Source organism: Pholis gunnellus, assembly GCF_910591455.1.
Source record: "Pholis gunnellus genome assembly, chromosome: 2".
Taxonomy (NCBI): domain Eukaryota; kingdom Metazoa; phylum Chordata; class Actinopteri; order Perciformes; family Pholidae; genus Pholis; species Pholis gunnellus.
Genome location: NC_136536.1, coordinates 12,338,081 through 12,364,651, shown reverse-complemented (window position 1 = coordinate 12,364,651; position 26,571 = coordinate 12,338,081). Strand labels below are relative to the sequence as shown.

At 40.4% G+C, this 26,571-nt stretch overlaps 2 protein-coding genes across 3 annotated transcripts; one reads left to right on the top strand and one right to left on the bottom strand.

The window, feature by feature from the left end:
- The first annotated feature begins 1,217 nt into the window (after positions 1–1,217).
- tnnt2a (troponin T type 2a (cardiac)) lies at positions 1,218–8,405 on the top strand. Of its 2 annotated transcripts, none has more exons than XM_079170232.1 (12): positions 1,218–1,276; positions 2,760–2,816; positions 4,004–4,033; positions 4,327–4,351; positions 5,851–5,914; positions 6,032–6,148; positions 6,248–6,325; positions 6,451–6,561; positions 6,654–6,763; positions 6,910–7,000; positions 7,096–7,136; positions 8,211–8,405. In XM_079170232.1, the coding sequence occupies exons 5-12, from the start codon at positions 5,861–5,863 to the stop codon at positions 8,242–8,244; spliced, it is 636 nt and encodes a 211-aa protein (XP_079026358.1). In that variant the 5' UTR covers positions 1,218–1,276; positions 2,760–2,816; positions 4,004–4,033; positions 4,327–4,351; positions 5,851–5,860; the 3' UTR covers positions 8,245–8,405. The 2 variants fall into 2 exon arrangements, with proteins under 2 accessions (XP_079026358.1, XP_079026357.1); XM_079170231.1 differs by lacking the exon at positions 1,218–1,276 and adding an exon at positions 5,187–5,278 and having other exon boundaries at positions 2,776–2,816.
- A 1,393-nt stretch (positions 8,406–9,798) lies between these two features.
- pkp1a (plakophilin 1a) lies at positions 9,799–25,938 on the bottom strand. The gene is made up of 15 exons (XM_079175340.1): positions 25,634–25,938; positions 22,707–22,819; positions 19,498–19,677; positions 19,162–19,352; positions 18,424–18,565; positions 17,936–18,143; positions 17,552–17,720; positions 16,946–17,063; positions 15,069–15,236; positions 14,781–14,957; positions 14,246–14,399; positions 13,971–14,157; positions 12,875–12,959; positions 12,062–12,176; positions 9,799–11,913 (listed from the first exon to the last, which is right to left on the bottom strand). The coding sequence occupies exons 1-14, from the start codon at positions 25,815–25,817 to the stop codon at positions 12,102–12,104; spliced, it is 2,151 nt and encodes a 716-aa protein (XP_079031466.1). The 5' UTR covers positions 25,818–25,938; the 3' UTR covers positions 9,799–11,913; positions 12,062–12,101.
- Between the last annotated feature and the right edge of the window lie 633 nt (positions 25,939–26,571).

Genomic DNA, 26,571 nt, shown 5'->3' with positions numbered 1-26,571 from the left:
ACTAAAACACGTACTTGTTAAGCCAAAGATTGATTTTTTTTTTGTGGGGCAAATCCACAAAACGTAAATTAGTTTAAGCATTACAGAAGTATTTCGATGTGAATAACATGCATTGCTTCGTCATTGTGATAAATACATTTGTGAATTCCCTCTCTTGTGTATTTTCCCGGCTGCGTGATTCAGAAGAGGAGACGACTGAAGGTATGGGATTAAATGTAGAAATGAAGCTCTGGGTCATCGATGAATGATTTGTGGTCATGTTTCATCAGGACTTACGAGAGCAACAGGGGGAGTGATGAACATTGACAGTCAGCGTGCCTGTGGTTAAAATAACATTGCTGTGACCAGTAGCGAAGAAAGCATTAAGATCCTTAAGTGAAAGTAGTAATACTCCATTACAAGTGAAAGTTCTGCAATACTGTAAAAGTATGTAGTCAGGAGTAGTAAGTAAAAGTATTTTATCATATATTATATGCTTAGATTATTATGACTTGGTTGAGGGGGAGCTATTTTTTTTAAACTATTTTTTTAAAGGACAACAATTATTTCTTATTATGGATTAATCTGCTGATAATTTTCTCAATTTAAAGAATAGTACCGAGATCCCAAAGTGACACTTTTTAAAATGCTTGTTTGGTGCAACCTATAGTCCAGACTTCAAAATGATTGACAATACATTTTAATGAATAAATTGAAGAAAAATAAGCAGCGAATCCTCACATTTTGAAAGCTGGAACCATGAAGTGGTATTATTGAAATAGTTGCCAATTAATATTCTGTAACTTGACTTTAATTGAATTTAATTAAGTAAGCAGCTCTAATTATATAGTGGTATTTAGCTTATAGCAAAGCATCATATTTTAAAATCACTTCAAATGTTTTGTATGCAAAAATGTTACTTGTAAGGTAACGAGTAACAAAAGTAACAAATCATTAGAGCAGAATGTACAATATTTACATGAAAACAAAATACTGAAGTAAAATAGGAAGAACAAGTACCAAAGTTGTACTTAAGTACAGTACTTGAGTAAATGCACTAAGTTACATTCCAGCACCGGCTGTGACTGACATTCATTAATGATTAGATCAGAATCGTTCATTCTTTGAAAGACTTTTTTCTTTCTCTCTGTTTGAATATTGCTGGCTGACTGGCTTTACTAAACAGCTCTGTGCTTTTGCTCAGCAGGGGAGCCGGGAGTAGAGGAGGAGGAGCAGGAGGTGGAAGAGCAGGAGGAGCAGGAGGTGGAGGAGCAGGAGGAGGAGGCGGCAGAGGAAGGTATTGCATGTGCATTTTTAAGATGCTCCATAAAGTCGGTAAATGTCGCCTGTTTTTGAGGACATGGTGCAAGTACCAGGGTTTTGTTCTGTATGCTCACGATGCACAGGCACAGTATCTTAGCTTAAACATTCAAGTTGAATTTGAAATAATAAATAAAAATGCTCTAGGCGACTATTCTGGGTTCTAATATCTCAAAATACAAGATTTAGTAAGAAATAATACATGAGCTGAAAATATATATGTGGCAAGCAATGGGAGAAGGGTAGTATACAGTATGAAAAATGACTTATTCATCAATAAATAAATGCTGAATTAACTAAATAAATGAATAGACATGGATTTCTGTTACTTAATTAATTTTTTTCTGTATATTATTGAGGCAGGTGGTACTAAATTGACTCTAAAGCAGGATTGGTCAGCTGGGCAAACCTGGCAGCAAGACTGAACCAGATCCTGTGACCAATTCTGCATTAGTGTTTGGTTAGCAACACCTACTTCATCAACATACAGGCACAGAAGTACAGACACCAATTAAAGTCTTGACGTAGAAATAGAAAAATAAATAGACATAAGAGTACAGATATTAGGAAATGCATTAAAAACATGTATTTATTTATAAATATATTGATTCTGTATTTGTTTCATCCTTTATTTATACGTGTATTATTTATTTATGAATATGTATGTATTTATTTCAGCATTTATGAGCGTATGTATTTATTTATTCATGATAAATAATTGTCACGATTTATCTGTATGACTGTCTCTGATCCAACTTTTCCGGATTAGCAGTGTAAGCCGTCCAAAGCCCAAACAAAACATTGTCTGAGTCCACAAAGTCCGTCTCTTTTTGCCGTCAGTAATGTAGATGTTTCTGTAAGTGTGACCTGATGAGCTCATTTATTTGGGACTTTCTGTTCTCTTAAGTTCCCAAACTGAACTGCTCGGGAACATGTTTGTGCAATTTTGTGTTCAAATGCGGGCCTCATCACATGATTTCATAGATCACATGTCAGAGTTTAAGAATAAATTGTGTCATCACATCTATCTCACTAAAATAAACACACATGCATGGCACACACACACACACACACTCACCACGTCAACAGCTCTTGAGTGCTGTCTGCTCTAAATACCAGAGGTGGGTAGCTCATTCTGAAATGATCCCTCGTTATCTTGCAAGGCGTTCCACTCTGGAACACCGGGTCAATCTAAAAACCAAACTAATGTGGACACATCTCCAAAGAATGCAAACAAGCTCCTGCATTAGCAGGAATGAGGGAAACGAGAGAAAGGGTCATTTAATTAAGGCTTAGCAGCGGTTGTCTCATTTAATTCCTTTCACCGTGGTTTTATGAAAGTGTCACTGACAAGGGAGAGTGATGGTTCAATAAGGCAATGAGTCAACATCACACCCTGTGAGTGTCAAGAGGTCTCACTGATATGCAACTATTTGCTGTTCAACTGTCTCCTCTGACAGAGGCCGTGCAGGAAACGGACGAAGCTGCTGCAGAAGAGGAGGCCAACGAAGGACAAGGTGAGGGGTTGAGGGGTTGAGGGGGGGGAAAACATTGTTGTCTTGAGTGCAGACATGTCTTGAGTGCAGACATGTTGTCACCGTCTCTGTGGTTACCCAGCAAGACGACATCTATTGTTGGGTATGTTTTGACAACACAGCAATTATGAATAATATATTCTATCTGTCACTATCAGACAGAGACAGACAGTATCTGCTATAGCTCACTTTGCTTTGGTATGTGTCAGTCTGCAGCAACTTTAAAACGTCTTCATGTCTCTCTCTCTCTCTCTCTCTCTCCGTCTGTCTTTCTCACTCTTAGTCACACCACTCATAGCCACTGGGGAAAAAAGTAATCCCCGGGCCTCCCATCCCTAAGGCTTTTGCTTAGTCGTCCGCATCTGGTATTTTCTGTTGAGCCTAATCAGCAATCTTCAGGCGTTTCTCTCATGCTAAATGTTAGTCAGATTCCAAGTCATCTTTCTGTCTCATCTATGCTTTCAAATCAGCAAACGCCCTGTGAGGCACCTGTAAGCTGTCACCTGATGTGTTACACACTGAGCAGTTTTTATTAGCCATGCTAGGGCTGGTGTTGTCAGTCCACCACTTAGTCCAGGCTGAAATATCTCAACAATCATCGTTTGGATTGTCATGTAAATCTTTGCAGTCAGTCATGGTGTCCAGATGGTGAATCCTACTGACTTTGGTGATCCCTTGACTTTTCCTCTAGCCCTACCAGCAGGTCAAAGTTTTCACTCATCCAATAAAATGCCTCAACATCTAGAAACCAGACACAGAATGCAAGCTTCTCAGACGATGTATACTAGTATGACTTTGCTGATACCCTGACTTTTAATTTAGAGCATCCATCAGCTCAAATTTTGTATTTGTCCAGTATTTTGGTTTATGCTAAATCTGAATACAATTTTTGGGTGTCATTCAAAGGTTACAGACGCCATACCTTCTTTGGTGAGTGAGCTATTAGCTAGACAACCTCTCTGACAGAATGCTAATCATTTGACACATACAACACTTCACTTCAGACACACCCACCAAACACAGATAAGCAAACAGTATCTGACTTTCTCAGCGCTCTATGTTGGCGTCTCTCTTCTTTTCATGTACTCCGACACATAATTGATAAACTATTTGGTGTCCCCCACTCGTAAACTTACACCACCCTCTCAAGTATCTTATTTTGGTTGCAGATGGAGAAGAGGAAGCGGAGGACGGAGAAGGTAAAATGACATCACAATCAATGTTGGCACGCCTTACTCACTGCAGAGCTGTGTTATTGGATGTACTCAACATTAACCTGAGGCATGACAGAGTTTGCCTGAGATGAACTCTCTGCTGAATTAAATTCCCCCCTCCAGCTGTTTCAAGCACATACACAGGCTCCATTGTCATAACTTGCTGCCGTTTCCTGGTAGGATTATGATGCGTTTTTGTGTGAATGTAATGACTATGTGTAGTCTGGAGTAGCTTATTGTCTTTCAAATATAATCTTCTATTTTTTTTTTCTAAACAGAGGAGGAGGCCAAACCAAAATTCAAGTGAGTAACACCCACTGACGCGTTTGTATGGATTAAACAAACGAGATAGAACATGTGTCACAGCCATCTAACTAAAGGCAAAGATACTTTCCCCCCCTTATGATTGTCGCCACTTGTGCCAATACATTTGAAGGGTCGGTGTGACTTTCATGTCCTGAAAACACCAGTATGTCCAAAGTCCATCCATCCATTGCTCTGCTTGGAAATCACAGAACAACAGACGCTCCTTCTCAGCCTGTTACTACACGTTTTTATAGTTTCTTCAGCATCAAAACATTCCAGTGACAGTTGTCTGCACATGCGTCGGTAACGTAACATTGCAAACTGCTAATGGCTAATTCGACACACTTGAAATGCTAATTTGCCAACATGTAAACAAATAGGCTGTAGGACGGGGCTTGTAGCTACCCCACAACATCGAATCCATAGCATTCTTCCTGTTGACATCCCCCAAAGCATTATGGGAAGCATTGTGGTAGATCCTAAACCAGAGGTATTCAACATGGGGTCCACGACCCCTAGGGGGTCCGTGGAGGTACTGCAGGGGCCCGCGGCATTTTTGGTTGATTTGACATTTTATTTTGTTTTTTCAAACATGAATCTGTCCATTCTTTTAATAGTTCAGTATTGTATGCAAGATAACAGGTATGTTTATAAATGGCAGTGGCACGGCCACCCTACTCACTCTACCTTGCACATGTTTAAAATAAAAACATGAATATATGAACCTGTGTATTATTTGAATAGCTTAGTATTGAATGCACAATAAAGAGGTATGTTTATACATGGCACTAAGCCCAGTTTAATATAAAACACAATTTTATACAATATATAGGTGCCCCTGCTCCATCTCTCTATCAGTTTGGGGGTCCTTTGCCTGAAAAACGTTGAAGACCCCGGTCCTAAACAATTGAATAGCAAATAGAGGTAAGGCAAAGAATAACAGCTAGGAGTGATAAAATACGTTTTACTATAAAAGTAAAAGTAAACTAAGTAGGTACAGCACATTCAAAATGAATTATCCTGTTTTTAACCGCACCCTTGCTCTAAACCACATGCCCTTGGTCTAACCCTATATTAGTGTATGATCAATATGCTATGTGAGTTATGCCATTAAATATAGTGAAGAGTGCTGAATATGAATAATGTAAGACTTGCAAATGTTGCTGTCTACGTTGTCATGGTTAATTCAAGTTCATTATGTAACACTGTGGAATAGAATAAAATATGAACTATTCAAAACCAAAGAGTACAACAAAATATTGATTTAAAAAAAGCTGCTTCTAAGCATTCGCAACATGCAAAGACATGCATGAATACATAGAGAGACATTTGTTTGGCATGTTGACCCTGCTGATTGCATTTTGTGCTCATTTGACATCCACAGTGACTTTTGATATTTTTCTGCTCTTTTTTCCTTACTTTATCTTATGACTCTGAGTGTTCTTCGTTAACTGTCCTGTGGTTATTTCCTCTTTTTTTTTTTTTTAAATCCCCAGGCCATTTATCATGCCCAACCTCATCCCTCCTAAGATCCCAGATGGAGAGAAGGTGGATTTTGATGTGAGTGACAGACTTACAGTACATACCATCTACAGGTTTCTGCCTAATGATGTAAAGCCAGTGACACATAGACCCATACCATAAAGCACAAGACGCACTGAACCCCTGTTTCTGTAGGATATACATCGTAAAAGGATAGAGAAAGACCTGATGGAGCTTCAGACTTTGATCGAGGTTCACTTTGAGAGCAGAAAGAAGGAAGAAGATGATATCGTTCATCTCAAGGACAGGATTGTGAGAGCCTCACACGACAGTAAATCAAACATAATTGTGATAATTCACAACATTAAAGATCTGATTTAAGATCTGCTATGATGATGATCTGTTGTGCAGGACAAGCGCCGTTCTGAGCGAGCAGAGCAGCAAAGAATCCGAAGTGAGAGAGATAAAGAGCGGCAGAAGCGTCTTGAGGTATAGTCACGTTTAAGCTGCTGTAATGTAATGCATACTTCCTGCATCTACTGAATGAGCCACCGCCTATGTTACTCCTGGTCCTCTCTCTCTCTCTCTCTCTCTCTGGATTCATGTTTTTTTAGGACGAGAGAGCTCGCAAGGAGGAGGAGGAGGCCAAGAGGAGAGCAGATGAGGATGCTAAGAAGAAGAAAACCCTCACCAGCCTCCACTTTGGAGGTTACATGCAGAAGTTGGTGAGCAGGTGGTGGGTTCATAGTGGGAGGTTAAAACAGTTCAAATGTGAAGGACAAAGACCAGAGCTGTGTTTCATTTCACTTTTCCACAGACAGAAAAACGGAGTGGTAAGAGGCAAACTGAGCGAGAGAAGAAAAAGAAAATCCTGAGTGATAGACGCAAATCTCTGGACATTGAGAACTTGAGCCAGGACAAACTCAAGTAGGTGGAGACATGTTGTGTCATTTTACTACAAGAAAGATGAAGTAGGGACATTATTTCTGATGCACATGAGACAATGAAAATAATCCTTCAACGTAACGTTACACAACCATACTGTCCCATGTCTATGTGTCTGTGTTTCACAGGGAGAAAGCTAAAGAGCTGTGGGAGTGGATGCACGAGCTGGAGGCAGAAAAGTTTGAACTGCAGTACCAGCTCACCGGACAGAAATATGAGGTGTTTGCTACAGTACACAACAACTATTGTTGAAACAAGGCACAGGGTATAATGGACCGCGTTCAAGCAACATTTGCATGTTTTCTTTGTTCCAGATTAATGTGCTGAGGAACCGAGTCAGCGACCATCAGAAAACGTAAGAATATCTTCTCTATATCGAATATTTTCTCTCTCTGGTGCCACACACGCTTTTTACGCAGATGCTTCAAGCTCATGGGCGTCAGCCCACAGACTATGTTCAACAACAAAACCTGAAGAGCCTCGCTTATAGGCTGCAGACATGAGAGCAGGGCATCAGAGCAGGGAAAGCACAGGTGGAATTGATAACATCAATGAGGGCTGCATTCCATTTAGGTGAGCCAGTTCCAAGGCTCTGGTATTGTGCAAGTTCCCTCACTGGTGTGGTTTACAGGGGCACTTAATAGAATGAAACCATTGTTAAGGCTTTTCCTGCTTTGAGAAGTCAAAATGTAAAATGTCAAACATCCTCCTGAGGTAGTATTTACCATAACGAATAAACTAAACTTTATGTGTAAAATGTAAACGTGCACCTTTAAACCTTTGTACTTTTGACTAAATTCAAAAGTGTTTGTAGCTGTTACAAACGTCGACACTCGATGGCAGAGTGAATAACCAGCCATAATATTGTTTAAATATGCAAAGACATGTTATTGAACGTTTTAAGAGACCTTGCATGCTCAGTTCACAAATTGTGTAAATATGTCTTGGAATTCATGTTCTAAGAACACAAATGGTTCCCTAAGGTCAGGCTGCAGTATGACTGGAAAAATATGAATAAAGGATCAAGAATAATATAACTACTTGTAGTAGAGTCACAGACACAACAGTTAAGTTGTCAAATTTAATCTATAACTTGACCCACTGGTAACAGCATGTGACCCCACCCCTTCCCCTCCCTGTCACAGCCCAGCTCTCATTTTGCTTCACAGGCCCCCTGAGGCTCTGTTACTCACTCAAACTGGGAGAGCTGGCTGTGTGGCTGGGTGTGGCAGGCAGGTCAGTGTAACACCTGTCACAGACACTGAAAGAACACCTGTATGTCTGTCAGCGTGCTGATTGCCTTGGTATCCTTGGAATGGATGGTAGAGGATTCTGCAACCTCACAACAGTAAAAGTGCATTCTCAATGTTCTTTGTGGACAGACACATGTTGTCTTTTACCTCATGTGTCCCTTTCTTGTTTTCAACAGATCCAAAAGGGCCAAAAGAGGCCTGAGGAAATAACTGCAGACGTGCAGAGTGAGCGGTGTAACCATCAGCCCCACCCTGCAGCCACCGCCTCAAACCAAGCCCCACCCTGGTCCCACCTGTTTCCCCTGTACCATCACCTACCAATTATATCCTAGTTTTCCAGTTATATCTCACTCTGCTGTATTCCTTTTATTACCAACCATTAAATTAGATCTTCTGTGTGTAAGGGTGTAAATAAAACACTCTTAGTTCAATCAATGATTCTCTGCTCTTTCAGACTTTTCAGTGCATGAGTTTACTGGCACTCGAAACTCCACAAACAGTAAACATACATGAATGCAGAAAGCCTAGAGCAAATCCAGGAAGAGACATCTTCCTATTCAGAGACAGGCTCTGACATGACTGAGACTGTCATGATGCTCCGCAGGTTAACGCCCAGACATCCACCCAACAGACACATTCACGCTAACTTGAAAGACGATGAATCATTTCAACTTAACTGAAAGCTAGGTGGGAAAATCCTTTAAAAAAACAAACAGAAAACGGATGTTCTTCCTTCAACTTCTTTCAACCTCTCTTCAGATTGAATCAAAAACTCCTCTCAAAGTGAAGGTTCTTGTCAACATTCTTGGTTTTGATCAGACATAAAGTTGCCAAACCAAATACTAATCAAGCCATTGGTGTGTATGTGATGTGGCACCAGATCCGCAGGCATACCATTCAGAGAAAGTCTGATTTATGAATTTGTGGCCAGATTTTTAGAAATTAATTAAATTAGTTAAATTGCTGTGGTTTAAGGGTGGAGTTGCTGTGTCTTATTATGCTCTATATCATTTCCCACCACTCAGGAGAGGGACAAGTTGCAAATCTACTATATCCTAAAATAATTCAAATGTAGCTGTACACAGAATATTTCTGGTTCAAATTGATTTATATCAATGAAACAATACACAAATATTGGCTATACCTCTGTAAAAATACGAGACACAATAGTTGCAAGTGATTCATCGGTGTTAATGTTGGACAGTTATGTAGAAGGAGAAGTGCCGTTTGTCATTTGAGGGATAAAAGTATGAAAAAATAAACAATAACGTATATTAATTTTGTCACTGGTTCAGTCAACCTTCCACCAGTGAAAAGCAATGGTGGAATAATGCTGCCGGGGCAAAGCTATCCAAATCTAGATCATGTAGAACACAAAAAAACTGAAATGAACAATGGATGTGCTTTTTGTGAAACCAGTGCACATTCATGATCAACTTGTGGGATTTAAATCTCACCAAACCTGCTTCAGGCAGACCCTCACACCCAATTCTGTAAATGGAGCTGAAAGGCTTTCTCACTGAGCCTTCATAGTTGTTTTCAACTGCATGCACACACACACACACACACACACACCACAAAAACCCAGCTGGAATGAAAACTTGGAGCTTAATTACTTCAAGAGATATACAAGAAATGATGAACAGAGAATCCAATATTTTCCAAAATGGCTCGTATACTGCATATTTGCACATAGTATGTACACATAGTATGCACATAGTACTTTAACGTGTGCTGTTGAAGAAAAGACCACCACTTACAATCTGTCTTCATATCTGTTATTTATTCTATGTACAGACTGAGTGACAGGGAAAGCTCCTTATTATATGACACAAACATTTCTCCAAAAATACATTCGAAGCAATACTGACATCAACCTTCCCCGAGGCAAATGAGCCTCAGCAGGAATATGTGTACAGTAAGACTGTATATGTCTCAACTGTAAAAACAGTCCGCTGCAGTGTATTGTTGGAGCCATGGGGAATCCCCACGGAGGCCAACCATCTTATGTCCTTGCTTTAGTGATTTGTAATGCTGTCTTCAAAATATATTGGAGTTTTAGGAGGATTTAAAACCGGTTTTCAGTAAATAAGTCTGTAGTTTGGTTATGAGAGCAGAAACCCCGTAATACGACTTTAAAACTGTGTATGTAAAGTAGCAAAAATACAATAGTTTTAGCTGAAGAACTACATTTTTGTATCAGTTTGTTTTTATATTAAAAAAACATTTGAACATACTGTATATTGGAATGTACTGCTCATCTCGCCTGAGGTGGTGCATACAAATCATAATTCATTAGACGTATGTTCAAGGGCGCAGCCCCTTCATTATCTCCGTGGTGACTTCTGTGAAATTACATCAAAGAACACTTAAAAGACTATCAGTGTGTGGCCAGACAGGCTATATCAACTGATGATACATTTAAAATTAGACTTTAAAAATGGTTTTCAGGGGGATGACTACTCCATATTTCTATACATAGTCAAAGTGAATGGGCATAGCTGGTGTTACATGTTGTGTACACTATCCCAATACTTCTCTTTCTCCAATTCCTCAGTTTATGCAAGAAAACAAACAATAATGAAAAAAAAACGAAACAAACAGAGCATACAGTTTGTACATTTCAATAGTCAAGTTTATGACAAAGCAACAGAAAAGACCAAGGTTTTTAGTACTGCACTGTGAAGGAATAGTTTGATGTTTTGGGAAATATGCTTATTCACTTTCTTGTTGAGAGTCAGATGACATAATTGATGCCACTGTCATGTCTGTCTGATATAAAGCTAATGCCAGCAGCTGGTTCTTAGCTTAGCACGAAGACTAGAAACAGGTGAAACAGATAGTCCGGCTCTGTCCAAAGGTAACATATTTCCAGTTCTTAACACCTTATATCTTGTTTGTATAATCCACACAAAAACAAATGTGCAGTAATGAGACACTGTGGTTTTCCAGGGCCTGTAAACCCTGTAACACGACAAACTGTAACACTTCAGGGATAGGGGATGAAACAAAGAAGGTATTATGTGTTATGTATTGAGCTTTAGAGGTGCAGGTGGATTTTGTTACATTTGGACAGAGCCAGGCTCGCTGTTTCCCCGTTTCAAGTCTTTGTGCTAAGCTAAGCTAACTGGCTGCTGGTTGCACCTTCGCATTCAATGTACAGACACAACAGTGGTATCAATCTTCTCATCAACTCTCAGCGAGAAAACAAACAGGCCTGTTTCCCAAAATGTGGAACTATTCTTTTAACTAGTTTGGCACTGGAGTAGAAAGCTGTTTGTTAATTTTTTTTTTATAAAACTAAACTCTGAATCACACAATGAAACAGATAACAGAACAAAATACAAAAAGAAATCTAGTTTTCATCCAGTAGCGAAAGTTTCACAAATACAAAATAGCTCTCGTTTTAGTTTTTAGCGTTTCATATATTTTTCTCATTACTTTAATTTTGGCTGATCAGACTTCAAGGCCACAAAAGATATTTGATCTTTTAGCCACTGTAGACACGTTTGACGACAATGCCATTCATGAATCTAAATAATCACTGCATGCCTTCAGTAACTTTCACTGCAGATAACATTGTCTGGTGTATTGCAGCTCTCAGGCCCAAAAACTGCAGCACACACACACTTCACCTAACAAAAACACACTCACCCCTTTATATACACAGACAGAAGAAACATATCCAAATTAAATACATAAAACGCTGCAGGATTACTCATGAAATGAAAAGCTCTCTTTTCACTAAAGTATATACAATGTATGATTCACTCTTAATTGATATGCTCTTTCAACAAAGTCATTCTGTGAAGAATGTAATTTTACTCTTTTGGTTGCAAGGGTGTGGCCACAGAAGTGTCTTAACATGCTGGTTTCCATCTGAAAGCACACACACACACACACGAGAACATGCAGGAAAAGAGAAACACAAAGGGAAAAGTTTGAATCCACATGACACAAATTCTGTTCATTTTGAGCCTTTAAACCTGAAAATATCCAGATACAAGCATTCAGAAACAAATCGTACCTTTCAGACTCTGTGCTGCCGTTCCACTCGTCCAGCACACTCACTCAATATCTTGCATTGACTTGTGCATTTCTGTGGTCCTGTAGTTGACAAAATCAGATTTGACCTTCCCCAGCTGTTGATCGAAAAGTTAAAAAGAATCTCAGTTAAAAGTGTCTCACAGATGCAAGCAAGCTCACGCACACACACACTCACTCACTCACGCACACACGCACACACACACACACGGACACCACTGCTCTAATTAAAAGGAAATGTACTGTGTCAGCAACTTAGAGGAGCCATGGGCCAATCATGGCAGTGTGAAAACTGGGGGGTTTTCCCTCTCTTGCCAGCTGTCACTTTTAGTTCCTGTGTTGTTACCGTTCATGTCATACATGTACGCACACTTGCTCATACTCATATACAAACTTCATGTATATATTGTACAATATATATGTACATATTTCATGTATTCTGACTATCCTCCACTCTTTTCATGACTCTCACTGTCTTGAACTCTTCTTCAAATCTTCCATGTTTTGCTCCTCCCATATTAGACAGTGAGTATCGAAAACCAGTCCGCCAAGATTCCATTGTGACTGTTGCTGTAGCCGCTAAACTTCTGGGTGTGGCAAGAGGGAAGGGAAAGTGATTGTGTGCGCCAGAGGCGTAATAATAAACACACACTCATTTCAGCTGGGCCCTCCTTCTGCTCGTGTGCAGGTGGTAAGCTTAAACCCGATACACGGATACAATAGGTTCGTCTTGTGTCTGCCTTACAGATTCAAACACATAGTCAGTCACACAGCATTTCAGATCTTTCTGATTTACCTTTTTCACAGCACCTTGAAAATTCTTCTCGTTCCAGAAGCTGTAGAGCAGCACGGACGCTGCTTTGTTGGCTTTGGGATAAGAACTAAGGGGCAGAGAGAAGTGCAGAGGTTATTAAAAAAGAGCAGAAGAAATAAGGCAAACCACACACAATTGTAAGGAAATGGGGCAATTTAGGCACTAAAGATTATTGGTGAGAGGAAGAATGCCAGAAACTGTTTCCTGTGCCAGACATTACATTACATATCCACAGAACATGCTGCTACATTCTTTTCACCAGGATCTCTTTGTTTGTTTTTTTTGTTCCAGTTGAAATTTATTTCAGATTTTCTCTGATAAGAGATGTCTGTTGATATTTTAATACAGAAATACATAAATGTTTTGGTTTGAATGTTTACATAGAGGATGTAATTGAAACACTCTTCCTAATGGGCAAGTTTTTTTATTTTTTTTATTTGGGAAAGTGTTTGTACAGTGCAATATAAAATGACAACTCTGTTCCCCAGCTAGAGGATGTTGTCTGCCTTTGCCTTTTGCCTTTGTCTGTTTAAAATAAATAATATGAAATATATCCTTTGCATTTGTTTTGTTTTTTTGAGGGAGGAATTTGGATGAACCCACCCTTTAAAAGGTGAAGTGTGTAGGATTTGGCGGCATCCAGCCCTGCGGTTTCAGATCGCAACCAACTGAAAATTCTCCTTTGTGCCAAACATGCAGTAGAACTACAGTGGCCAAAAACATCAACAGCCCTCTAGAGCCAGTGTTTGGTTTGTCTGTTCTGGGTTACTGTAGAAACATGGGGGCCGGCTCTGTGAAGAGGTCTCACTCCATATGTAGATATAAATGTCTCATTCTAAAGTAATGAAACCTTTTCAGGTGATTATACACTAAAGAAAAGATACTTATTAATATGATATTCTATCTCTGCCAACAGATCCCCTAAACGCTACACACTGTTCCTTTTAAGGCAAAGCAAGGCAAGTTTATTTGTGTAGCAGACACAAAGGCTGTTCAAAGTGCTTTCGAACACAAACAAATGCAGTGAAGTCTCTTTTTTTTTAATCTTTAACACAGAGATGAATAAATAAAAACTCACCTGTTCTCGCTGAGGTCAGCCACTGATGTCATCAGGTCCTTATTGATGAGCTTCTTGCTGACCTCAGTGTCGGCCAACATTAGACTCCTCACTGTGTTGCAAACTGTCGTTATAGTTTCGTCCGAGTTTCCCATCTGTCGGGGGCCAGAGGAGAGGAGGCTGGTGAGGTCAGGCAGCATCTGCTTTGCTACAGAGAAGACAAAGGAAACATACACTTAATCAGTTTTATGTGGACTAAACAAACGTCAGCATCAATATTTCATGCTTTTCCTTACCCATGGAGGTCTGCAGACTGCTGGTCCGAGACATGTTACCCAGCAGGGACATGGCAGTCTTCTGCAGGTTCTTGTTAGGAGACTTGATAAGACGGGGTATGTGCATCAGAGCCCCCAGCTTTTGAACCAGAATCTGACTCATGGCACTCGACCCCTGGAATGGAAGCAAAAACAATACAGAGGGAGGGAAACACATTAGCTGTATCTCCCACTTCAGTGTAGCAGTCAATATTAATAGTATCAATATAATGCATGGTGACACTAAATCCAGCTGACTTTGTATGCATCCCACTTTCTCTTGTTCTAACTTCTTCTTTCTTTCTCAAGTAACCTCTGAATCCTTGGGAACAGAACTCCACCCTTTCTGACAAAACAAGTCAGTTCTTATTATGAGTTGTGCCGTTGTGTCATTACGCCCACCATATCTCCGTCTCTGTTGCTTCTCCCATTTCTTAAGCCCATCTGAGGTAATCCTGAATGTCCGTTGGCACCACGCACAAATGGTAAGCCTAATAATTATCTCCTTGGTACTCACCGGTCCCTTGTTGGCAGTGAGGTTCTGCAGGGCACCACAGCAGGCTTCCAGGGTGGCATCGTTCTGGGACGAGCCCAGCAGAGACAGGTAGGTCTGCATAGCTGTGGGATGGCACAACCACTTCACACCTGATGGGGGGCCGTCCTCCGGCATTCCCCGAACCGCGTCAAATGCAAACTGAGGAGAAAGGAAGAGAAAGAAGTGAGAAAGGGGAAGGCTGCCTCGATTCAAGGAACATCATGATTTAGTCAAAAACATGAGGTGGAGGGTGTGGTGGTCGATGGCCACCTCTTTTTGAGCCTTGCTGCTCTTGGGGCTGAAGCATCCGATTGTGGGGCTTTTCCTTCCCCCAGGTTGGTCCTCTGTCAGAGATTGAAACTTCTTGAAGCATTCAGGGGACTCTTCCGCCAGTTGGTAGGTCAAGTTATGGAGGATGCATGCACAATTCTCCACAGACTAGAGGAGAGGGAAGGAGAGGTTAACTATACTGTTACGACACTTCATAGCACAGCAGATCTATGCTCTAATTTACCTGCCATATCTATGTACATTTGCCAGTGTGCTTGGAGAGACATTTTAGCAAATGCGATTATTTTCTATCTATTATCTGGATATCAAGGGTACTAATATCTGGGTTTAATCCCATTCAAACTCAAAGCCAAACGTTTGAAACTATTTAAAAATTGATGTAAAAACAAATCTGAACTCTGGGTATCCCAAATCTCTACAATGGAGGCAGTGAGTGAAATGTTATCATAATCAATGGACAAAAAAGTTAATACCCACATTGACAATTACTGAAATTTCCCTTGAAGTCCATTTGTTAAGCCCACAAAGGAAACGCGTTTAACTGTCTGTCTTTTTAATTTATGGCTCATATTTCCCATTAATTAAGCAAACATCGATCAAGGTCTTAAGAGTCAGTTTGCATGTTTATTTTACTACAAGTAATACTTCACTTCTACAAGTTTCAGTTAATTCAGTCGAGCTTAGTTAATGAGGCTTGACTAACAGTAAAATGATCTTAGTCAAAAAGTGAATGAAACACAATGAAAGGATGAAAATAGAGATAAAGCTTAATAAATACAGTGTCTATTACTGAAACCTTCACAGCATCAACATGCATAAAGCTCATCAAATGTCCTCAACCATAATTACTACAAGAAGATAACTTTACTGAGCTCAGCTCTGCCTCTCACACAGACAACACCAGTCATACTCCACTACTTCATTAAAAGAAGCATGTGTTACAGAGTACTAGCACAGACATAGAATTAATTAAGCACACAGTCACACCCACACCTTCTACAAATGAGCGGGTAAACATACGAGCAGGCGGCTGACTCTGTAAACATGCTGACTCAGCCTGAATTGACCTGCTCATACATTTTGTGTGTTTACAGAAGTGTGAGTCAGTTTGTGTACTTGCATTGTATTTGCGTGTGTGTGTGCACATGTGCTGAATATTTTTAGTATTTGGACTGAACACATTTCTTTGTGAGAGACACATGCTCTAATGAGTGAACCAGAATATGTCACCAGAATCCAACCATAGCTGTTCTCGCCTGCTCACACATCCACAATTCAGTGTTAGAGGGACAATGTGGGAAAAAACAACAACGCTGAGACGCTGGCCTGATAAACAAGTATAAACAGACAAATAATCCAGTGGCCAGTGAAGAAATTGTTAAAATAACAAAGTTTCATCTTTCAATATTAAACCTCAGGTCTCTCTGTTAGTAATGTAATAAAAATGACAATTGCTCTCTGTAGCCCTTGACGATTATCTCGTTAATTATTTGGTTAATTGTTCTATAACATATTGGAAAACTAGGTCTTTCAATTGATTGTTTTGTCAAAAACCGAAGATAGTCGGTCTACAAAGATATAAAACAGAGAAAATCAGTGAATTGTGAAGGTGGAGCCAACCATTTTGGAAAGAAAATAAACACAAACAATCATTGACTATCAATAAAGTTGCTTTTTAAATTTCCGTCAATACTAGACAGCATCAATTATATCAATAGTAATGTTAGTGGTGGTGTACATCAGAGGGCAAAGGTGTTGGGTTAAAAATGAGTCTACCGACCAACTCTGATGTAGTCTGTGTGCAGAGCCTTTGAATTTAAACAAATACTAGTGGTGGATGGGAAAAGGTACCTTACCTTGTCATCGGGGGTTTCCTCCGCCACACAGGACTCGACATAATTCATGAGGGAGTCAATGAGGCCACGGCACTCTCTCATTGCCTTCCGCTCCTCCTTCTTGGCGCAGCTCAGGTTCCTACACACATTGAAATCATTCATTGCAATCCGAAAGGAAACACTTATTACATTCTAGACACAACATGTCTAAACTATAAGAGTAGACTATGAGGGCAAACATGTCTTGAACCATCACACCCTGTTAGCAAACTTGATCAAGGAGATGAGGCACGAGCTGCACAGAAGTTCCAAGAGCAGTGCCAATAATAAGTAGTCACAACTATGGTGTACACATTTACATTACATAACTGCCAACTTGTCAGTGAGGATGCAAATTCTTCAATTCAGTCAATTCTTCAGCTGTGTATCACACGCATATCAAGTCAAAAACTTGAACAGGTAATGGGTCCAAAAAAAGAAAGAGAATTACAGCTTCACAGTTGTATGACTCAACCAACCACTCGGTTGCAGTTTACATCCATGTCTGTCCAAATTGTCATCATTTTATCTTATTCTAATAGCCAAAACGTCTTTCATCAGAATCACCGATCATGAGAATGTTCTCACCGCAGGCACCCTGTGGCGCTGTGGAAGACATCGGGGTGTATGTTGTTGTTGGCACAGCTCTCTGACCAGCAGGTGAATGGCACCACCACATTCTCAGTCAGGGCAGGCAAAGCTGTAGCTATGAGTTCCTCCTTCAGCTCATCGGCCGAGGACAGGTTCCACAGCAGGCCTTCATATGGCAAGAACAGTAAAAGTACAAGCATTGAAATAAATATTTCTGATTGAAGTATTTCATCCATGCGTCATGTTGTTGCCCTTTGAGGTTGAATTTGTTCTTGGTTGCTCAGTCTATGTTATATTTAGGGATAGGACATGCTGGTTTAGTAAACTAGGTCAGTCTTCTATCCAATATTTTGAGGGCCTGTCCCAAAAACAATATCCTACCAGTGATTTGTTTCTGGGTCTCAGTAGAATCTGTCTCCTTTAGTAGCTGCAGGGCCTTAGCTATGCCGCCACAGTGCTGAACCTCCAGCTTGTTCAGCTTGTGTTTGAACACCAGGTTCCTCAGAGCTCCAGCAGTGGCCTGGCTCACCCCATGGTTGGGGCTCCGCAGCAGGGTCACAAGAGCGGGGATACCTTCTAGTTCGAAAACCTGTAATGTGGAAATGTGGAGGCAATCTTTGTTGAAAATGTGGCAATGTATTTCCAACACTACACGTTACAAACAGAACTAGCTGCCAAGTGCGTAATAAATGCGTTCTTCTCCCTTTCCCTGAGGGAAAGACAGGTTACACAAAGGTCTTCACCGAGTGCTTGCACCACAATTACAAGACAGCCGTCACACAAATGTGATGTAAAAATAGACAACATCCATGTGTGCATGTTTGGAGGGTGCGTGTCTGAACAGTTTATTTGAGTGCGAGTGCTCGGACCTCCTGTTTGGTGCCCTCCTCTTTGAAGGTGGTGTGGTGGATGAAGGTGGCTCCACACTGCTGGTAATTCTCTTCAGGGTGAGACAGGAACTCTACGGCCTGAGCTAGTGTCATGTCTGACATGTTCACAGCAGTGTTCATCCTGCAGTAACAGGCACAGAAATAGAAGAGAAAGTTGGAAATTAGATACTAGGAGTTAGTTTTCGATGGATTTAAAAGGTAATGAGATGTTCTTTAGTCACATAATACCACAAAATACCAGATAAATTCATGGCTCAGCTGCAAGTAGAAGCACAGAACAAAAAGGCTGCAGACGAACCCTCCAGCAACTCTTAGTCAGTTAGTAAACTAATCGGTTTTCTTTTAGTCGATGAGTTGTTTTTCATGCTTTTTTTTAAGCTGAACAACTGATTTTCTACACATCTCTGGTAAACACAATTTTTAAAGCTAGCTTTTCTGTGATTCTTTGCGGAGAAACTCAGTTTTACTGATCTGTTGATTAATAACAATTGTGAAAGGCTCTAGATAACTGGGCTGCAATTATCAATGAAATAAACTTTATGCTGAAATTGGGTGACACCTTAAGACATGTAAAAAATGTAAAATACTGGAAAAATGTACTATACATGTGCCTATAAGATGTAACCCATTCAGATGTCACTCTTATCCCATATCCATGTCAACCTCTTCATATTGCCCGAAAATGTCGATGAAAGCCAGGGGAGTGGGTGAACTCACGATTCTTGCTGCTTTATGTTGGACATTTTGATGGTGCCCATCCTGCCCTCAGTGTGAATCTGGGCAGAGGGCGGCTGGATGCGTGTCTGGCTGCCGGTCATCTGAGTGCTGTTGGCCATAGAGTAGGAGCTGTGTCTATTTCCTCGATTCTGGACGTTGCCCTGGCTCTGGACCACCTGCCCTTTGGCTCTCTAAAAAAATACAAATAAAGAGCATTTTACAATGCTTGTATAGTATGGCACTGTGGAGAACTTTTATGTTATTTGTTTGAGGAATTGGTTCCTGAAAAACAACATGAAAGTGACACTATAATTTAACATAAAAATAACTGATCACCATAACGGGTAAAGTAGATAATGAACGAGCCAAAGCAGGGTCACTGCGAGCGGATTTCAACCCATTGGGAGCCTGGGACCAGTTGGAAGCGTTGATTTGCTGTTCCCATGCGCCTGAGTTGCTGACATGTCTTCCTCCCGTGGTTTTAGTTGATTGACTGCGACTCTTCTGAGCATTTACCTAAAACGAAGAGATGAATGGCTCAGTAATGGACAAAAAAGTTAACATCCAAAGTTAATGACCAAATATCTCAATATTGACATTGCACCAATATGGTGGGGTTAACCATTGTTCACAAAACAATTACACAATGATATGTTTGATAAATAATCATCAGTAATGTGGATATACGTAATGACAGATTAGATTGAAAAAGACAAAATCAGTATACACTAGCCAGTCGTGGAAAACTGTCTTTGCTGGCAATGACAAACAGAAATACCACTGAATGCTACATCACTGAATCACCTTCATGTTTTTCTGTAACAAAAATCCAGGTCACAGGAAAAAAAACAGAAAGCAGGTAACACACTTTCCACTAGAACCATTTTCAAACAAGTAAACCAAGACAGAGGAATCTGATCTGATTCAAAGCCTGCATGACTTCTCTCTACCTCAGTTTATGCTGAAAGCAACAGAATGCACCAAACCATCACACAAACCAAAGCAACATAAGATCCGTCATTGGAGACCAACTCAAGCTGTTGTGTTAAAAGACTGCTGGCACAGTTGAGCAGTTTCTCACAGAGGATCTTTGTGTGTGCAAGTCAGACACAGCACCCATTAAACCGTTCCTCACAATCCTGACGTCACTAAGCAACTTAATCCCACGTAATTACGCCGTATTTATGTATCAATATAATTTGACTTTAACGCTTTGGCTTTGTCTGTGAGTACAAAGCACGCTTTTCAAGCTTTACCGCAAAAGAGAGAGGAAGAAAGAAACTTGGCATCGGGCCAGAGCAAAACGACAGAACATGCTGTGCTAATGCTTTAATGATGAGTCATTCTCAAACCGTGTTCTCTTATTGGTTTATTTGAATAACTACAGTAAAATCACAAGTCTGGCAGAGAAGAACACATACACACACACACACACACACACACACACACACACACACACACACACACACACAGTAGGTTCTGTGTGACTCTTTCCCGTTTCAAACCGGACTGGTTGCTCAGTTACCAGCCAGCCGTGCTACTAAGCAGCAAAAGCATGATGGAGGAGGGCTCTGTCAACAACGTGTTTGATAAGAACTGACAGCGTGTTTACTCTCAAAGTGATAAATGCCTCCTTTAGTGGCTACAGCCCCCGACTGAGCCACCTTCCTTATGTCAGAGGACGGACAGGAAAGACAGATGTAAATTCAGCAGAGCAAAAAGAAGCAGCAGAGCATGATGCGCTTCATTTAGGAACAAAAATGTAAAAATAAATAAATGTTTTCAAGTATCTAACAGACATTCCCATCTAGTTATTTAACCTAATGGCATTTCCACTAAATTTAGTGTTCAACGTTATTTTTGACACATGACATTTAACCCATCAGTAGGGGTAGTGGGCAGCTACTATGCAGCGCCAGGGGGGCATTTTGGGGGTCCGGTGTCTTGCTCAAGAGCACCTCAGCAGTGGCCAGGAGATGAACTCGCACCTCTCCAGCTACACAATCCGTTCTTGGTCAATGCAACAAGCGACCCAAAAAATAACCGTAAAACCAAAACTTGTCGTTTGTACACTTTAGTAGTTTATCAGAGTAACACAATGAAAACACAACGCGACAGACTGTTAGGGTCGCCACACTCTCTAGACATGCCTCAACTCACTGTCAGTAGGTCAGGCCAGACCAACCCAGAGTAAATGCATATTCACATACACACACGCACACGCACACAGTTACAGTCAACACTACTCCTGTGTGGAATTTGAACTCACCCTGTCTCTTCGTGACAAGACTGAAATTGAAAATGCATAAGATTATGTCATAAATCACCCGTGACTGAGAGGTGCCTCCCATTTTCAGTTCTCCCAGTTTAATAGGCCTATTGTTACCATCCATGACTCCATTATTACTTATAATTATTTCACCAAAAACCAAACTTCTCAGAGTTAAGTTTCAAAACATTAACAGTGAGCAGGGAGGAATATCTGACAAAATCGACAAAAACAAAAGTATACATCGTTTTCCACCAATAACTTATCAAAGCAGAATCCAGTGTTTGATATTTTCTTAAAGGAATACTTCGACATTGTAGTAAGTATGCTTATTTGCTCTCTTGCCTAGTTACAACATGTTTATTATTGAGCTTTAGAGGTGCAGGGAGGCTTATTTAGCTGTTGGACATAGCTAGCTGTTCCCTGTCTCCAGTCTTTCTGACAAGCTCACATCAACAACTGATTATTTCTTGAAATTGTTCTTTACTTCTATGCAATTAAAAGCATTCATCGTTTTATTGTTGAAAGTTATGTAATCTTTGAGTGGTAAAGTAGTTCTTATTTTCATTGAAGTAGCCTAATTTGCATTACAACACAAAAGTAACTATTTCTATTGACAAAAATGAATTCAAAACCTAAACACTGATCAACGGTCATGTGCCATAGTAATTATAGTAAAGCCACTGATGTGGAAGAGACAGTGTGTAGGATTTAGTGACTAGTGGTGTGGATGCAGATTGCAACAAACAGAATACCCCGCCACTCATTCAGGAGCATACTCAGTCCGATCTGCCCCAGCTGAAATCCACGGACATTATTGGTCATAAGGGAGCCCGGAGCCTCCATCCCCTGTTGCTCCTATACTTCAGGAGCAACAGAGGTCAGATGGCGGTACCCAGCTTTTGTACTTTGTGGCTCACCTTTCTCAAGCGTGTTGGAGAACTACGGTGGCCTTCAGGTAGCATAAAAACATGAAAGGCCCTCTCTAGAGCCAGCGTTTGGCTTGTCCGTTCTTGGTTACTGTAAAAACAAGCCGGTACAACATGGAGGACCTTGTGAAGAAGAGCTGCTCCTGATGTAGATATGAGGGATTCTTAGCTGCAGGTTTCAGTTTCATACACTAATGAAAACAGAGTTATGAATATTTTTTGCTAATAGATCCCCCGAAATGCTACACACTGCCCCTTCAATGTTGAGTCTGTGAAAGGAAAAAGCGCTTGTGCTGTGACTATCTGTAAAACAACAATCAGGGCTTATCCATGAGGGAAACAATTACCACTTTGCTGTAGCCTGTTGACACAGTGGAGCGGCTGAAGGTGCCATTTGCTTTGGTTGGGGAAAACTTGAACGCTCCAAACTCATATGTCTTCGAAGTCTGGGGAGACAGGCCTGTTAAAAGAGAAGAAGTACGAGAGCCGAAATAAACAACAGAGTCATACAGAGAAGAAGATCGGCACTCTATTAACCACAAGATGTTACCAAGGCCAGTATGACAAATAGGAAAGACATTGGAAACACGCCTAAACAGATTCATGTTGTCAGGGTGATAAGCCCTTCAAGGAGCATCAAACACGTAGGCCAGAAAGCATGAGAGTGTCGCTGAGAATGTGAATCTTTTCGCGGGATTCTGTTTCGCAAAGTGTGTTTTACCTGCTATTCATTACTAGTGTTTTATAATGTATGTCAAATAAATAGAGAGCCTTCCATTGTTGTATGAAAGCATTTAAATCAATGTTATTCAATTGGACAATTAAAGATGGGATTTGAAGACTTTATGAATTAATTAAATACATCATAAATATATAAATCTAACTTTAACACGATACTCAAATAATGTATGAAGCAATAATAGAGTCATTTTAATACATTTACATTTTCGGTTTTCCAACTGTGTTATTAGGTATATCTTTTATGGCTTTGTTTTGGCAATAAATGTACCGTCATATAATAGTACCATGATTGTTTTGTCAGTAACTTATTAATAATCAGATGAATTAATGTACTGGTAGATTGAGTTTGAAATATAAAATATGTTGTATTAAGTTAAGTTCATTACATTTCTGTCTAAAATATCAAAAGCTAAAATGGTTAATCATTTGAGCTTTGTTGTAAATAATTATTCACTTGAAAGCATATTTTATCAATCATTCTTTAGTGGTTCAGTAATGAATGGGAAATAATAATTGTACTCTTTGTGTTATCAAAAATAGCTGAGAAGACCTTTACACACACATATTACAGGTGTAAAGATCTATATGAATGATTGGCAATCCTTTCATCAAACAGTGAGAGATACATGACATGTCGGTCACAGTTCACAGGCTTTGCATTGCACCTTGTGTGTGAGCTTAGGGGAATCCAACCTTTACACATAGCCAACATGCTTTAGCACCTTCGTTTGTCTGTCTTGTCGGGTGATTCATAGGAACGTGACTCGCTGCTATATTGTGGCTGTATATTGTCTGTGACTTCACCATTATAGGATTATGGTTGTCAAAACAATGGCACACACATCATCATTATCATTATTTAGTCTGTGCAGGTTATGGAAAGATGTTCCTAAAGTGACTAATGCACCATATCCTTAAATAAAAAGGCTTTAAAGGGCCTAGAACTGTCTAGCCACGCAGATTGTTTCAATTTTATGTGCTGAGGTTTTATGATGTCTGCCTCTGAAACTTCTGCTGCCTCTAGCCAAATCATGAACCTTCTATTCCATTGTGTTGAACTTAGAAATTGAAAGAATTGATCCATAAGACAGTTTTACAGATAGATGACCAGTCTCTTCTTGTATAGGCCTATATTATCTTTCCTCTACCTTTTAATTATTTTGAGCACCAGGAACAAACATCCCATCACTTCCATTACGCTGGGGGCAGCAGCAGAAGTGTCAGGGCACACTCTGGATGAGTAATATAACATATGCCTTTTTTTGTAATTTGGTTAACCTGCCCCTTAAAACATGACAGAACAGAAGTGGTCTGGGATGTTCCAACACTGATAGTAGAAGACTAACATTGTGGTTGTTAATTTCTTAATTTTCAGTGTTTGACCACTGTCATGTGTTTGACAGACGTTTGCCCTGGGCTAAGTATTGATTGTCAGATCGTCACCTTACTTTTAGCGTAACTTCCTTTTTAGACCATTGAGTTTCTCTTAAATAACGACTGTAGAACAAAAGACAGAATGACAAATTAAAACCTATGAGACAAACCAACAAACAGGTCATTTAGACGTTCATCACTTTGTGGACTACAAATGATAACGCATTCTTCAGGAACAGCCTTTAAGGTTTAAAGTAAAACATCTTGTCTTCTGCAATACATGTTAGCTGGTTTGGCTGTAAGCCTCTCATATGGGCAAACATTTTATGTCTGCACTGTAAAATGCAATCATTAATGTAGGCCACCTTTAAACTGGCCAAAGGTGTGCTTCAAGTGTGGCCTACTTTATAGATAACATAATCTACTGATATATCCCTGCGTTTCCATCTAACAGCCATGCACTTCATCTCAACGCAACACGAAGACCTGCAATCATTTCACAAGATTCAAATATTTCATTTCTCAATTTTTGGTGGATCGCTGTAATGCCTGTTGCAGCAAAAGCCAAATACCAGAGTTGTTTTGAAAGACTTGCATTTAGTTTTCCAAACGTGTGTGCGTATAAGCCCGTGGGCTGCATTCCTAAATGACGGAAAGAAACCGCTGTGGCATGCTCAGTAGGATGTGTCTCTGGCAGTTTCACAGACATCACACAAGCAAAAATCACTTTCTTCATAAATAACAAGGGACCACATTTCTAAACGGTGATATGTCTGTTTTGGCGTTGCCAACACACCTCTGATGGGCAGGTTACTGTCACCTTAAAGGTGACCCCCCCCTCCCTCGGTTCTTCCCATAACATCTCTGTCGCACAGTGTAGCTACTAGTTAACCGCAGAAGTGTTTATCCCCAGTTTGAACCAAGTTTACAAAGAAAAAAGGATGCAACTTTTGGGGAAGTGGCATGAAGTATTATTCTCAGCAAAACAACAGCTATAACTTGATATTAGACAAGAAGTGCAAACGCGCTAATAGCCTATTAGGAAGTACTGGAATTCAACAGCACTGTCCAAATAAAGAGGTAGCCTAGTATTCGCCTATTAATAAAGCGGTAGCCTATTATTTGGTATTATGATGTTGTATAAAGTAATTTTCCATACTTGTTGGTGAGGGCGACTGTGAGCCGTTCTTCCCTGATTTGGACTTGCTCCTCTTGATGGTGTGCACTTGATCCAGCACGCGCTGCGGGCCCGCGTGCAGCTTGCCGTCGGAGGGCACCGCGAGCGACGTGTCGTCAGCACCCCCGATTCTCATCGCGGAACGCAGCGGATCCGGAGCCATCATCTTCCCAGCACGGTGCCCTTACCGAGAACGTTTCGGTTTAAAATCTGTTTCCAAATAAAATGCAGACCCGGAGGGAGACGTGCGGCTCGGGCTCAGCGGTGCGAGGAGTGCAGCAGCAGAAAGACGCCAAGTATGTAGTAGGCTCAATGTTCCTGGAGCAGCAGCGGCGAACTCCACCCTCGGGACCGCGCCCCGTTGAGGTGGGACCGGAGAAAGTTCACTAGAGGTGCGGAATGAAGGGAGAGGCCGAGAAGTGCACGCATTAGAATGCTATGTCTGCACGACTGAGGGGGGAAATAAGTGATTAGCATAAATACGTTTAGGTTTGAGAGTAGGGATCAATGGAAAACTTCCGGATGAACATTTAGAGCTTTAGCGTCTTTTCTCTCTCCGTGCCTCACCTGTCACAACTGACTACACAATACAGAGATACAATATATACTTATGACAATAGGCAACGTACAGTAGAATGAAATAGCAAAAGCTGAAATAGCACATTTTTAATAATCATAACCAGCGTTGGAAAGTACATATTTGAGATACTTGTACTACATTTTCTGCTACTTTCTATACTCCACAACATTTCAAAGTGATATATTGTACTTTTTATTCCTCTACATAGACAGCCATTGTTAAGACTTTACATATTTTACATAAAAATACAAAATGGTTCAGGACTTTTACTTTTATGTGTATGTAAAGGATGTGTAGACTTCCTCCACCACTGTTACTGGAGTGTTTTAAGTTACTTTAT

Excerpts from the sequence above, each read along its gene's own strand:
- tnnt2a (XM_079170232.1), top strand. The coding sequence starts at position 5,861 with ATGCCCAACCTCATCCCTCCTAAGATCCCAGATGGAGAGAAGGTGGAT. Across the intron at positions 5,915-6,031 it reads GAGAGAAGGTGGATTTTGAT|GATATACATCGTAAAAGGAT; the intron begins GTGAGTGACAGA and ends CTGTTTCTGTAG. Across the intron at positions 6,149-6,247 it reads TTCATCTCAAGGACAGGATT|GACAAGCGCCGTTCTGAGCG; the intron begins GTGAGAGCCTCA and ends TCTGTTGTGCAG.
- pkp1a (XM_079175340.1), bottom strand. The coding sequence starts at position 25,817 with ATGATGGCTCCGGATCCGCTGCGTTCCGCGATGAGAATCGGGGGTGCT. Across the intron at positions 14,400-14,780 it reads TCACTGCCAACAAGGGACCG|GGGTCGAGTGCCATGAGTCA; the intron begins GTGAGTACCAAG and ends CTTCCATTCCAG. Across the intron at positions 12,177-12,874 it reads TTCAAGGTGCTGTGAAAAAG|CTGGGGAAGGTCAAATCTGA; the intron begins GTAAATCAGAAA and ends TTCGATCAACAG.